The sequence below is a fragment of the Paramormyrops kingsleyae genome, chromosome 3, assembly GCF_048594095.1.
Source record: "Paramormyrops kingsleyae isolate MSU_618 chromosome 3, PKINGS_0.4, whole genome shotgun sequence".
Lineage (NCBI taxonomy): Eukaryota > Metazoa > Chordata > Actinopteri > Osteoglossiformes > Mormyridae > Paramormyrops > Paramormyrops kingsleyae.
In genome coordinates this window covers 5,042,564-5,057,461 of record NC_132799.1, presented here as the reverse complement: position 1 = coordinate 5,057,461, position 14,898 = coordinate 5,042,564, and the positions used below count along the sequence as shown (strand labels likewise).

General features: G+C 49.8%; 1 protein-coding gene across 1 annotated transcript in view; it reads left to right on the top strand.

Annotated features, from left to right (window-relative positions):
• Window positions 1-239: 239 nt before the first annotated feature.
• Window positions 240-14,898, top strand: part of ptk7b (protein tyrosine kinase 7b) — a 55,643-nt gene continuing 40,984 nt past the window's right edge. Inside the window, exon 1 of the mRNA XM_023796370.2 lies at window positions 240-772. Coding sequence (XP_023652138.2) covers window positions 637-772 — 136 coding nt within the window. The 5' untranslated portion in view covers window positions 240-636. The remainder of the gene's footprint in view (window positions 773-14,898) is intronic.

Here is a 14,898-nt window from a genome sequence, read left to right as displayed (position 1 = left end):
ATGCACAATGTTAAATGATGGAAAAAGTTGAATATCTCGCAGTACGTTATAGAAATGCGCCGCTGTGCGCTCGGGTGCCTGGGCTGAACCCGAAAGGTAACAGTCTCGTCTCGTCGCCAGAAGGTTGCAGCAGTGCTCCGTCTCTCCATCTATCCACCTAGTGCGCCCTGAGCACCGGAAACGCCGAAAAGAGGAGTGGAAGGAGGGAGGGAGTGAGGGAGAAAGAAAGGAGAGAGAGATCGGTGTGTGAAAGTCGTGTGGTGGATCGCGGGAGTGAATTAGTCGGCAGGCTGGGAGTCTTTGGAGCGGGTCCTGGTGCGGAGACGGAGTCACTCTGAGCGCTCGGATTATCATTATACATTATACTGGCCAAGGAGGAAACCGTACTTGGAGAAATGAACGTGGAATAGCGCTTGTCCCCATATTTTAACACCAAACTCCACAGGCTGTGGGTGAATCGCTATAGAAACCAACGTTTGTTGTCTCGGACTCGTCCCGGAGATCAGACACCGGGGACTTTTTTATACTTCCGCGCCTTGATCATAGGCTGTCGCGCAGAGTAAGCCCTCCCCCTTCCCCGGTGACCGACGCCGGATCTCGGTGTTTTAACACTCTGGGAAAGACTTGGTCGCAGGCATGGAGCTGCTGCGGAAGCGACGCAGAGAGCGGCGGGAGCTCTACAGAAACTCCGGCAGCTCCAGCGGCAGGACGGTGCGCTACCTGCCCGCTCCGGCGACTGTTCTCCTCCTAGTCGGCGTACTCTGCACTGAAGGTAAGCGGGCGCAAACTATCAAATAAACACAAACAACCATCCGTAATATACTGTATTTTCCCCCGGACGGCACAGTTAGAGGCGATCGGTTTAAAGAGGGACATGCGCTTTAGATGCGCTTGTTCCGCTGACCAGACACGGTGAGCCAGCCGGCTAATGAGCAGCCCAGCCAAGCCCGGCGCCGTGCCCCGATTCGGGGGGCAGTTTTGTGTCGTGAGGGCCCCGTTCCAAGTACCTTCACATAACGCATCTATGATCAGAAGCACCTCGAGGAACTGCTTGGCAACTTTACGCTGTTAATGAATATGGAAGTTACACAATCGGAATCCATCCCGAAACACTCAAATGTAACTTTCCCCCCACTGTTTCCATTTTGTATTTTCTTTACTATAACGGGTTCATGCGAACATCTTTAAGAGGAGCTACGACAAACTATGCGTCTCTGAGAGAAACGCAGATCGGTGACACACATGTGCGTCCCTGCTTTGCACCCCCTCACCCCTTGTACATGACACCTCGAATTATGACGTGTCTGTAAAGCGCTATTCCTGTGGTTTTCTCATCACGCAGCATCACGGGTGTTTAAGGTTAGAAAGCATTAATATTTGGCTTTGGAACTGATATCGATGCGATGACATGCCCATGCTCAGAACGACGGAATCCTGAGTTTTGAAAACGCACTTTAAGCCATTTTACATCAAACGGCAGAAGTTAGCTGAATGTGAATGCTGCACTTTTGTATTAAGTATAAAGTGACGTCAGTGAAAGTTTATGCGTTGGGGCTTGGGGAGCACGAACAAATCGGTGTTTTTTTTCGGTACTCCCGGAAAGTTTGCACGACAGTGTATGCAGAGTGGAAGACGATAACAGGAAGGTTATCATAGTCTGCTGCCGACAGCCAGGCGGCCAGCTCATGGCTAGTCCCCTGGCACGGGATGGACAGCAGTACCTGACTGAAAAGCTCACCTGGTCGGTCAGCTGAGCTGTACGCATTCCGTCCATAGTGTGGCGCAGTCCCGGCTTACGGGAAACTAGACACGATACAGTTGTGGAAGCTGAGTAAGGTGAAAATGAACCACAAAGTGGGCTCTAGTATTTTATTTTCTGTGTGCAGAAGTTTAAAATAAATTGCTTTAGGTTGTAACACTGAAGACGCATCCGATAGGTGAGCTGTTATCGCGGGAGGCACAAAACCAGAATGTGGCAGAAGTATCTCTTTTGTGGTGTTTTTGGTATTTTGGAGAGAGGACGGCAATGGCTATGCAGTCTCGAGGGACTTGGTACCATATGTTTGTTTTTTTTTGTTTTTTGTTTTTTGTAAAGTAATAGTACCTCTAACCTCTTGCCTGGTGCAGGGTTTCGGCGGCACAGGACACGGAGCAGACTAATAATTAATCAAATCTTTGGGCAGTGCCTGTGTCTGCGCGTGCGCATGCACGTGTGTCTGTTGGCGTGTGTGTCTGCGCGCCTCTGCACGTGTCTCTCCGTATTGAAAGGCCGCGAAGATAAAGAGGTCAGCGACACTCTGCATAGATGCTCACCTCCTCCCGTGCTTTCCGCCTCCTAAGGAATCGTCTCCCTCCTTTGTTGTGTTTATTGTGACTGGTCCTGGGGGGAGAGCGCAGCCTCAGCAGCAGAATGGAAAGGCGGCTTCCTTAAAGTGCTACATAACCTGCCTTCCATCTGTAATGCCTTCATTGTTCCTTTATAGTTTGCTCCATTGAATGTATCCCCTGTAGGATCCATCAATGCTACTTCCTTTGTGTGTTTTTTTTCTCTGCATTTGAACTCGGTGGGTATTAAAATATGACCCATATTTGTCTTGTGTGTATGTAAGACCTCTGTAATACGGTGGGCGAAAAGCTCGAAGTGGTAAATATGACGGTGGGAAGGTCGTGGCTGTACGCTGCCCTTTCACCGGGGTGCTGAATCGAAACTGCTCGTACTTCACGTGGCGATTAATGGGCTGGCTGGGTTTGTGTGTGGCTTGCTTTCCTGTGGTTAATTGTACAGACCTAGTTCCCTAGTAACAAAGGAACATGGTGTGAGGCATCATTATGAAGAACTCTGCGGGTGTTTTTCCCGTAGACACTTGCGGAAGGTTTCTTCACCCCTGAGTGTCCTTTTTGGAGGATGTTTCCTACTAGGATCTTAACAGCGTGACTGAGTAAGATCTCTGTGCAGAATGTCTATGATGCACCTACATTTTCTCCCAGTTTCCTCAGAGGCTCCACTGTAATCTTTGAGGAAGAGCTGCATGCATGGATTTAGAATTAGTCAGGAATTCATTTGAGTGGAATTGAAAAGGCTTGTCCGTAATGAAGAGCAGAGAATTCTTCCCAATTTTGAAGATGTGAGTAACCTGAAGAAAGGAAGAGACTATAATTACTGCCCCTGGAAATGAATTAATGATAACTGTATATTGAATTTCTGGATTGGTTGTGATCCACTGTGATGTTTTGAGTTGTGTTCTGAGCTGAAGAGGCTCCTTGGTCACATTTGTTCCTGTTTTAAGCTGGTCAGTGCGCCCTTTTTTTCCCATTACCGATTCCTTACTGGTTCCCAGCCTATAGACTGTCCCCTTGCTATCAAATGCTTGCTCTGGGAATTGGTGGCAGTTGTTTATTTACTTGGCCGAATTGCCTGGAAGGACCCCCCCCCCCTCCCCAAGCCGAGCCTCAGGAATCCTGTTTATCCCATGTCGCCCTTTCCCTTCTGCGCATTGTATTCAAGTAAGATTCCGAGTCTGACATCTGTTCATTTCCTCATGCATGAGCACGGAGTGGGGGAATCGCCTTAGATTAATGCACAGTAGTGATAAGATGAACGAGGGCTGCGTGTGCGGGAACGTAATCAATGGTCATTATCTCGCGTGGAAACAAAGGCTTCTATAATTCATGCACCTCAACAGGTTAGCTAATAAAGCAAATAGGGAATTTTCAGTGGAAATATAAGCGTTATAAGTGTATAAACCTGATTCTCGCAGCAAACCTGCCACTGGAGCCCAGGCTGGTTGCTCCTGGGCTTGTCTGTTTGCACTGCTTAACAACCTGCAAATTAAAGTCCCCTAAGGTGATGCCTTTTTAAGCATTTCTCTGCTTCCATTATGCTGAGATTCCATCTCCTCCTGATCCACCTATCTGCTTCCCGCCCCCCCCGCGCCCCCAGTGCCCCTGCTGGGACGCGTGCTCTAGAGATAAAGGGGATTAGAAAAAAAGCGGGTGAATTTTCTACTCCAGTTGCCTTTCCTTACGGCGTCCTTGATTCACTTGAGCTCCTTGTGCTGCCTCTGGTTTGTCGTGCAGCTCCGACCGAGACTGACACTGAAAAAGAGACTGAAAGTAGCAGCAACCGAAACATTTTTGGGCCCCTCCCTGCTCCCGGTTTTGAAATGTTTGTGGATTTAGCTGCCCTTTCGCCTCTCAGTCACAAAGGGCTCCTCTGTTTCCAGGTTGGCCCATTAGCCCGCAGAGGGGATCAAAACAGAGCCGTACTGTGTACTGCCGCGATCAGCAATCTGCTGCAAACGTCACAATGATGAAAGTTTGGTCGTGGGGTAATTTCAGTTATTAGGGCGTACAGGTGAATGTTTTATGAACTGATGCTAAATTTTATCATCTGCAAGTGATGCATGAGCCAAAAGAACCGGTAAGATGCTAAGCTAAGGGTAGGTTCGAATGGGGAATTGGGGCTCTGAGCAATCGAAATAATTGCGGAATTAGCGCAGTGACCCAGGCTGACATTGGCAGCTTGTTGTTCCGGATGTGGTGCCTAGTGCACAGCGACCGGGGGACCTTCTGCACACTGACAATGGGAGCAGCCTGCAGCTCCATGAGCAAATGGGGGGGCCTGGCATCCACGCAGGAAGGGAAGCTAATTTGCGTTTTTTTAACTCGGGGGCATTTATGGATGTGGGACACCCCAGTGCCAGGAATTGTTTTTGGGTATTTAATGAATTACGCCATCATTGTATTTCTTTCGTCGGTGCCAGAAGTTGGATGGCTTATACGCCTGCTGCTTCTGGGGAGATGACTTTGTGTCCCGGTGCAATTGGCTTATGGTCCGTCCACCCCCTCCCAATCTCTGTGCTGGGTCAAATTCGCCAAAATGGAGAGCCCTTCCTATTGTAATGTTGACTGCAGGCTGCTGCCCCAACAGTACAGTCATACTGTCTGTGATTTTTGGGAGTCTAATCTGTCAAGTGGTCAACTGCACTGAGCCTCTGGCTATTTTAACATGCCTTGCTAGCCGCGTGTCCCCCGTTCTCAGCGCTAGTCCCCTCCTCCCTGTTTTGATGTTGTGCTCCTGAATGCTTGAGGGAAGGAGAGCCTTTTGCATGTGCCCTTCCTTGACACGTGTGACATGCTACTGTATGAAGATGTTTCTACTCTCTGTGTATATCACATGAAGGATCATCAACCTCTCCCCCAGTCTGGGATTAGTGGACTGGTCCATAATTCAGATTAATGTCACAGAGACATCTCCACTGAAAGGATGTAGGGAGGTGTTTTTATTTATTTATTTTTTCACTGGCATCCATTTACGTAGGAGAGCTGAACAGGAATGTGTTGCTGCTCCCAGCCCATGGGCCTTCATGCCTGCCGTGTTTTGCTCCTCAATCCCAGGCTGGTTTGCTCTCGACTCCCACCTGGGATGCAGCCAGCACGACCTCCTCTCCCGAGATTCCCAAGAAAGAATGACTTCATTAGGGTGCTGTGTACAGGCCAGCTGGCCACGTCTTCTCTCTTCTGCTCCGCAAATTTAGCCAGACTTTGTTCTCCTAGCCATTCGTTTTCCCGGCCAGATTTTTATTTCATTTTTATTTATTTATTTGTGAGTAAGCACAGTTAAGTAATAGCAGTTGTTTGCGTGGCACAGCTGCTCGCCAGGTGTGCTCTTACATGAAGAAGATGGATTCTTTGGGAACCAACCTGGACCAGTTAACAAATTTCCACCTTGCTGGTTGCCAGCCTGTAACAGCTATAATTAAGTAATGAACGAGCCACGTCGTTTTGGTTTAATCGTGACACAAGAAGGATGAGTGGTTCTATTCGTTTCTTGGAAATTTTGATTGTAGGTGAGTTGTTTTCCTAAATCAGGTCTGTTGGGTGGTTGGGTCTCTGGCAAGCTGGGGGAGCATGATGTTGTTTTACTCTTGCTCTTCTTTTGATGATGGTGATTGGTTTTGTTCCTAGGCATACAGTCTGCCATTTGAGACTCTCATTTCTGTTCCAAAACAAGAAATTGGGAAATGTTTGCTTTTAACTTTAGAATGACTCTCTTGTGAGGGATTGAACAAGTTCGGTCAACAGGGTACACAGTCCTGCTTTAACTCGGATAAACCCAGTCTTATTCCTTGAAGGACAGCAACACTTGGTAAATCAAATGGGATGCTAAATCTGGTACTGATTCTAACTGGTGATGCCAACATGACGCTGGCTGAGGTCCAGCTGCATTCCCGAACAAACGTATTTCTGCAGGTTGGTTTTCTGACTTTGCATGATCGCAGTAGCAGGGTTGGGGTCATTCCGGAATGCATTCATCAATTCCTATCCAAATCGGGAAATGGAACTGGATTTGGCATTGGAATTGTTTTGAATTTCAGGGAGATTTAAATTCCAACTCCAGTTCCATTTCCTGATTTGGATTGGAATTGATGAATGCATTCAAGAATGGCCTCAACCCTGCCCAGTAGTGACTTCAGTATAATCAAATCTCTCAAATCATTGAAAACTTCAGTACCAGGATTCTTCCATTGGTTGAGGTCGTGGGGACAATTCATGCTGTGATATTTAAATCTAAGCAACTTGCTGAAGAATTTAAAAGGTTGGCAACTGGAGCAAGACTTTTCACGTTGTCCCCACAGCCATGCAGCTCCAAGCACAGTAGATATGCCTTGATAATTTACCTTTTTGTTGAGCTCGATTTGTTTCATCGGCAGTTTGAAATCTTCCATGTTTACCATGACCCACTGCCCTTCAAGGCTACCCTTGACACCTTGGCTAAAATGCAGTCGCAATGACTGTGACATTAGTTGAAACGATGACCCCCCCCCACCCCCCCAGGTCTGTGCAGGCTTCATAAGGTCTTCCCTCTGCATCCTTGGCAGTGAGTGAGTGAGTTTTCTGGAATGGGGGTAAGTGTTAAGGGTCGATTGACTGCTTTATTTGCGTTTAATTAAATGAGCTGAGCTTGTTTCTTATTACCTGTCTTTCTGCACTCCTGTTCCTCCTAACTACATTGTGTTACCCACATCTCTTCAGAGCTCGGTTAGATTTGTCCAGACATCTAATATGGGCTTGAGAGGTTAATGCCCTTACAGCGATGATGCTTGTGGCATGATCTCTAGCTTAGTCAGTAATTTAAAGTCTGCGGTACTGAGCCTCTGTCGCCAGTTTCTATTGTAAGAAAACATACTTTTTCCCCTCCTGGTAACTGCATACTAAAGACTCTCATTTCTCCATTTGTGTTTCTTGGGCTTGTCTGCCAGTCTTGCTGCACGCTGATGGTTTTGATTGTCCAATAGTATACCATGGACTGTGTGCTGAAATATGTTCTGTTGATTATTATCCTTAAATGGATGGAGTTCAGTTCTCCTCGGCATCTTCGGAGCCTTGAGCATTGAAAGATATTCCCGCCGGCTGGGTAAGAATGCCGCCCTCCATTCTCTACACCATTATCAAAGCACCCACACAATGGGCTTCCTCCGTGTTGCTATAGACGGGCCACACTCTGTTGGTTGGGGAGCACCGATGCCTGGTTCTCATTACAAACGTTGTTCATGATGACAGGTGTAACTGCCTGGTCTATTGTTCGGGTGGCCTTCAGTTAAATCCCAAGCTGGGCTAAGCTCAGCTCAGGGACAGGATGTTTTGGGGGCTTTTGCCTCTGCCATTGGGACGAGGCTAATGTCATTTACCTTTTTGTGACATGCAGGATGTGTTGCCATGATCACGGGTTCATGTCACTGCTGAAGGATTCGTTCTTCCTGTATAATGCCTGATTGTGACTGAACGATTGCTCTGTCTAACCCTTGGGGGGGGGGGGGTGGGTTCCTTATACTCCCCTCTCCTTTCCCTGGGGATTTTCCCTCCTGTCATCCTGGAGCAACGCCATCTCTTTGGCGCCAAAGCTTCAGCTCCTTAGCGAGACTGTTGGATAGCAGTAGGGGCATTGTGGGAGTTCGTGAACGAGACCGGACAGAGATGGTATGTAAAGGGACGGCTGAGTGCACCGCTTCTTTACAAACTCCTAAAGTCCGTCGGTTTTGCTTCAAGGCTCCCCTTTGGAGCTCCGATTTCAATAATGTTCCAGTTATTTTGTTGGATGTAGCCAAATATCTGCTGGAGTCATGGTCGTCTTTAGGCCAAGGGCCTGTTTGTAGAGGTCGCTTTGAATCGTCGGAAGGACGGCTCGACTGGCGCATGTCTTGTAACTTGTCAACTCTGGAACTTCATCATTCAAGGCACAGCAAGCGGTCTAAGGCAGAGGGGCTGCACTCGTTCATGGTATTTGCATTTGATATGGCACGGTATAGTGTTCCAGAACGTTCCGCTCCGAACCCATTATCTCCTCTTCTCGCTTCCTCTGTCTTTCACAATATCAAGCTGGTGGGAAAGAATCATGGTTATTGCCTTCTTGCTGTGATTGCTCGCCCGAATGGCTCTTGGAGCCTTTTTCCCAGCCCATGGCATGCACCAATGAATTTAATTGTGGGGGGGGGTAGGTCTCTAGCTGTCTAACACATCACAACCTGTGGTTCTCTAGTGTCTACATTATTTGGGCCGGGTTTTCTATAATGGAAATTAGTCCTCAGGGTTGGCACTTGGACCCAGACACTCACTGTGGTGCTGGAAGCATGATCACGGTTAGGGATTGAACTGTAGTTGACTTCTCTTGTCACGCTTGACCTCGAAGGGAATTTCCCAAGAGCTTTTTCTATGGATGAGCAGCTGAGGTTTTAATTAATCAGTTGGTTTTGAAGTTTGATTCTGTGGTCAGTGACAGGCCTGTATCTTCTCCCTGTCTGTGGTGCCCAGTTGAGCATTAATGTGAGGGGGAGGTGTGTGTGTGTGTGTGTGTGTGTGTGTGTGCGTGTGTGTGTGTGTGTTTGTGAGGTGGGGGGATGGGCACTTTAACTTCAGGAAACTGTCACACCTACAGTGGAGTGCCAAGCTCCAGAGACTTCCTTTGCACCCCTTAATGGAGGTTAGCAGCTCCGCTAATCATACATCTGCCGGCAAGTAATTATTACAAGCAAGCAGTGATCAGCGCTTTGGTACAATAAGCTAAATGCTAGGTTTGCTTGCTTAAACTGTCATGCCTCCATAAAGGCATATAACAGGAGTGGAAAACTACTAGATTTCAACATTTTGTCAGAGTCCCCCCCCCCCCCCCCCGAGCCATAATGAGTTCTCCAGTAAAGGGTTTCCGGGCCCACATTATGCTTGCTTTGTTTTGAGTCTTTTCATCCCAGCAGGAGGACAGGAGGATGAAAGTCTAAACCCCCTACCCCCCCCCCCCCCAAAAAAAAAAAAAAAAAAAGGAAAATGCATTCCCTGCCAATGCTGCCGCCTCAAAACAGGCCGGGCAACGTCTGACGCTGAGGTCTTGACAAGACTCAGAGAAAAGAGCGGAGAGTTAAAGGTGGCCAATCCCAGTCAGCAAACTGGTTCTTCTCAGTTTTTTGGCATTTGTTTTGGAGTGAGCCAAGGACGACCAGCTGCCCGGCTCCGAGGATGACGCCTCTCCTCTCTGCTGCGGCTGCATCGCCTGCCCTCTCTTCACATCTGCAGAAAATCCTGTCTGATGTGACGCGTGACTCTACAAGAGCTGTCATCATTACCCGCGCTTTAAGTTTCATTTGGAATCGGTTATCTCAAATGAAACGTCCCACTTTCCATACAAATCACAACCTGCTCCGTGATTATTATGCGGATGTAGAAGAGCTCCTTTATTTAAGCATTTTTTAAATTATTCATGCAATTAAATTCAAATGGTTTAAACGCTATAACGCTGATGAGCGTCTTCCCAAATTGCGGTTTGAGAGTGCGGCTTTCGTGGGAAGAGCTGAAGCCATTGATGATGAGTATTAATCGACCCATTGAGGGACCGTCAGCCTTGCCCCCGTTGGTCTTCATTTTTTTTTTTCCCCGCTGATAATCCCGTGAAAGGAATCCATTTCAGATGCTGAGGTGTTTATAGCCATTGACGTGTAAGAAGTAGACCCCAGAGAGATGCTGTAGGCCTCATTCATTTTCAGGCTTTCCTCTTGATTTTATGTCACTGTTTGCTTTCACTATTCCATCCCGCTGAAGATATGAGTCTTGTTAGACTGTGGTTTGTCTTGCCAAACTGTTGTGCTGTGGTGCCGTTTCATGGTAACTGTTGGGATCCCTTTGGGATCTCTTCTTCCTTTACTTTGATGGGTGGGGGAACAACTACCGTTCAATTGTCAGGTTGTCAGTGTTCAAATGTCTTTCATATTTATATCTTTATGCAATTTACCCCTGTTTTCTTGCACTATAACCAACAAGATAATAATTTCATCTCAGCATATTACCCATGGATCATGGGTCTAAGATGACATTAATGTCATCTTAGTTCTTATCTTAGTTAAAGATACTTTGGCCATACTAAAGATATTTTGGCCATGTGCTGGACATTGAAGAAAGCTTTGTAGGTTGGAGATGAGGTGGTGATTAAAGGCTTGCTTTGGCCAACAGTGATCAGGGGTAATTCTAAGATTATTTTAAAGGCTTTTTTAAGGCATCCTGGGTTGTTCCCTGCCTTGCACCCGTAGCCTCCAGGATAGACCGCTGTGAACCCGAATAGTTCAAGTGGCTACTGAAAGTTGATGGATGGAATGGCATAAAGAGGGGCCAATCCGTAATTCATAAAGAGGGGCCAATCCGTAATTCATACCGAGGGGCCAATCCGTAATTCATACCGAGGGGCCAATCCGTAATTCATACCGAGGGGCCAAACTTATCGTTAGCCAATGATATGTTTTGAATCCATAAGTGACAGGGGATGGTGCCCCTCTGGCCCCACCCCTATATACACCCCAGGTATTGGTACCTGTTTTGATCCTCAGTTCGTAGGATCCCCTGATCACTCACATGATTGAACACCTCCCAGTTCAGGCCTGAGTCCTTCTGTCAGGATTAAACAGTTGGAAGCAGGAGGAGAGCATTGAGTCATGTGTTCCTCTGCATTGTGAGTTGCTATTAAGCTGGTTATTAAGCCACATTTACTCATTTATGAAGTGGGAGACCCATCAGAGTGCAGTGACAGACTGCCTTCAACAAAGGAATACGTGAGTTCCTGGATTCCGGCAGGCCGCAGGGTGACATCGCAGGGTGGCGTGCCAGACTCAGGAAGCTGGGGCGGGTTTGCTGCCTCTACCCTACCCTCCCCCCAGCCGGGACCTTCTCCAGCTGCTGCTCCGTGGGGGGGTGCGGGGGGGGGATTAGCACTCCCGCTGTGGTAAGGCATGGACATTCACGTCTTCTGCAGACGGCCTCCCGCTGGCGCGGGGGGGGGGGGGGGGGGGCGCTGAAAATCATACTTTTGCTTCCCCCTTCGTGGCCAGAAATGCCCAGTTACCACTGTGTGACGTGGAGCTGCAGGCGCCGTGGGGAACGAAAAGCAAACGAGGCTCCTCCGTTAGCATTTAATATCTGCACTGATGTATAACAGAGCATTATATGTCACAGAGATTCTTCCATCATTTCTGGGCTGCGACTCCTCTCTTTACGATGTGGTGAACATCCTCCGGCTAGTCGCATCCTTCCCAAAATCGGGGAGCGGGTGATGAACACCGTTTAGCCATCGCTGGTGGGACGAGCGTAAACCACCACGCCATCCCAGAGCTTCAGGCTTGCGGCAAATGCGGACGCTTAAAGAAACGACTGGTGTCGGTCGGTGTGTCTAGTGGGTCTAGTCTGTCCTTCTTCGTGGCCGTCGGCTGTTCAGCTCCTGTGACACCAAGGGAGAAAAGCCCCTTTATAATGCAGCAGGAGCCATAACTGGTGGAATTTCAGTCCCGTGTTCTGGAATTTAATTTAAATTTATTTCTGCTTCTGTGGCAGGATTGCACCCCGTCTGAAGGGCGGCTGAATAGTGCATTTCTGCTGTGGCTGTTTGTCGTGCAGAGCTGCCCTGTATCGGGGTCACCTCTGGCCCTCCATGTCCATCTCCAGAAGTTAGCCAGAACGTAGCCAAATATCTGAGGCAGCTGGTATTTCTTAGATTAAATTATGAAACGGGTTTGTTATTTGATTATTGTTATTATTTGAAAATGCATTTTCTTTCTTTGGAATTGGGCACCAACCCATCGCAGTGCACTCACACACCGTTCACTCACACACGCACACCTACAGGCCATTTGGAAACTCCAGTTAACCTCGGTGTATTTTTGGACTGTGGAGGATACTGGAGTACCTGGAGAAAACCCCACAAAGACACGGGGATGCTAGCCACTGCTAGCCACCTCCGCATATCCCCCACACTGTGTGCTGTGCTAACCACTGCATCGCCACAGCACCTCCGCATATCCCCCACACTGTGTGCTGTGCTAACCACTGCATCGCCACAGCACCTCCGCATATCCCCCACACTGTGTGCTGTGCTAACCACTGCATCGCCACAGCACCTCCGCATATCCCCCACACTGTGTGCTGTGCTAACCACTGCATCGCCGCAGCACCTCCGCATATCCCCCACACTGTGTGCTGTGCTAGCCACTGCATCGCCACAGCACCTCCGCATATCCCCCACACTGTGTGCTGTGCTAGCCACTGCATCGCCACAGCACCTCCGCATATCCCCCACACTGTGTGCTCTGCTAGCCACTGCATCGCCACAGCACCTCCGCATATCCCCCACACTGTGTGCTCTGCTAGCCACTGCATCGCCACAGCACCTCCGCATATCCCCCACACTGTGTGCTGTGGGCCTCTGCGAGTCGCTAGGCAGTGAACAAACAGTGTGTGCTGAGAATGTAGCCCGAAGGAGGCTCCAGTGTGATTTCCTGCCATGCGCCTTTCATAACCAGTCTGGTTTGGCGTCCCAGTAATGAAGCGGCTGCTCCATCGGCCTGGGGGGGGGGTCGTGTGGGTCGCCCGACTCATAGGTTTGTTTTTATTTATTTATTTTACATTTGTCACATGGCTCTCCCCACCCCCCCCAGCAGTCTGAGGGCTCGCTTGTTTGGAAGTGGTCCCTGTCTGGTCGGCGGGCTCCACTCTGTCTGCAGCGGCGTCCACAGCTGGACTTTGACCGCCGGCTGCGCCTGCCAGTTCAGACAGCGTTCCCAAATGCTGAAGCAGCCCTAATGGAATACCACCACCCCCCCCCAGCAAGCCGTTCTGGACCAGCTCGCGATCTCCTGCCCGGCCGCGGTCCATAGCACTGACGTCTCTCTCTGGTGGCAGAGCTTCGTCTGACGATCGGTTTTCCAGAAGCAGAAGCGTCGTTTCTGTGTCATTATTGATCCCAAGTGCCGCCACGTGCTCCATGCTGGGACCTTGCTGATGGCAGTCTGCGTCTGCGTCTGCTGCTGCGCTCGGCTGCGCTCCTGTAAAATAGATATATGCCAAACACATACACGCTCCCGCAGCCAGCAGATCCCTGCCTTTTCTGTGCTGACTACTATTCCCTGTTTCCTGGCAGGACTGTTTGTTATTTGCCGTGCTTTTCCCTCGAGTCCCATGACAGACAGAGGAAGAGCGAGTCGCGCCGGGGGCATCCATGTTCACCCTGCCCCTTTCCCTCGGCCAGCAGGGTGCGGGGGGTGGTGGCAGAGAGGGGGGGGGTCTGTCTGTGACCATCCAAGGCTGCAGCCGGACAGCAGACTCATTGATTGGGGGGCGCTACTGGCTGCTGCCGCTTGGCCTCATGAAAGATTCATGCTAGCAGGGCTCCATCGTGCCCGTCCAAGTCTGACCATGGATCTGTCTGACCATGCTCAGTGCTGGCATGGGTGTGTGTGCCCCCACCTGTGCCAGTCTTGCCGCCTGTCTCTCTGCCAACCCCATTGCCTACCTTTCCCTTCTGTCCACTCCCTGGATCAGGTGGACAGTCTCCACCAATCATCTTCAAGCTGAACTTAAATGTGGCCTCTGATTGGTCCATGACCTGCCTTCCTCCACCCCAAATGTCAGGAGCTGCCTCCCTTCTGTGTTGGGTGGAGCAATTCAGCATGCTGCAACGTGTATCTACTAAACCAGTCCCTCTTAACTTGCCTTAATAGTTAATCCCTGTCTCATTGTGTTCAGGAAAGGTGGGGGTTAATGCGTCGTGACCCTGTAGCGGTTTAAGAAATCCATCATCTCGCTAATGGCTCACAGGAACTGATCTCGTTGCATCAGTCCGCTCGGATCTTCTTGGAGTCAAAACATCAACAGAACGTCAAGGTGTTTCCCAAACATCTGTCGGTGTGCTGGCATTTCCATTCATCACCCCCCACCCCACCGCCGCGGCTTCCTTTATGAGGTAAATGAGTGTTAAAATCCCACAGTTTTGCCGTCTGACGTTGATCACAGCCCCGGCCTTGGAGAAGCCAGCAGCAGTGTGTGGGAGCCCTGCTTTCAGTCGAGCCCGTCCCTGGGACGGAGCTCGTCACGGCCAGAGGTTCGGGGAATCTGGGCTGATGGTATCGCGGCTCCTTTTTGGCACAGATCAGCAGCGATGGAGAAGCCCCAAGTGGGGCCTGTGCAGGGCTGCAGCTGCGGCCGGCGAGAGAGCACATGGTCCACTGGCTGCCGACAGGCCCCCCATTCAGCAGCAGGGCAAAACCCTCCACCCTCTCCAGGCCACCACCCCCAAGGGCTCCTAATTAAGCTCAATAAAGCCCCCCCACGGGGCCCCCCAGGGCCGGCGTGGACCCCCAGAGCCCCTGGCCTAATCTGCCCCGCCGGCGCCTGCCACGGCGTGTCGGGGGTGTGTCTGTCCAAGCCTGGTCCTTTAAGATCCATGACATGCTGGGGTGACTAACAAAGCCATGTTAGAATGGTAATAGAGAGGCTTTGCTGTGGAACCCCCCCACTCACACAAACTCACACACACACCAGTGAAGTTGTTAGGTCCCCCCCTCCCCCCAGGCAGTAAAACAATTGGGGGGA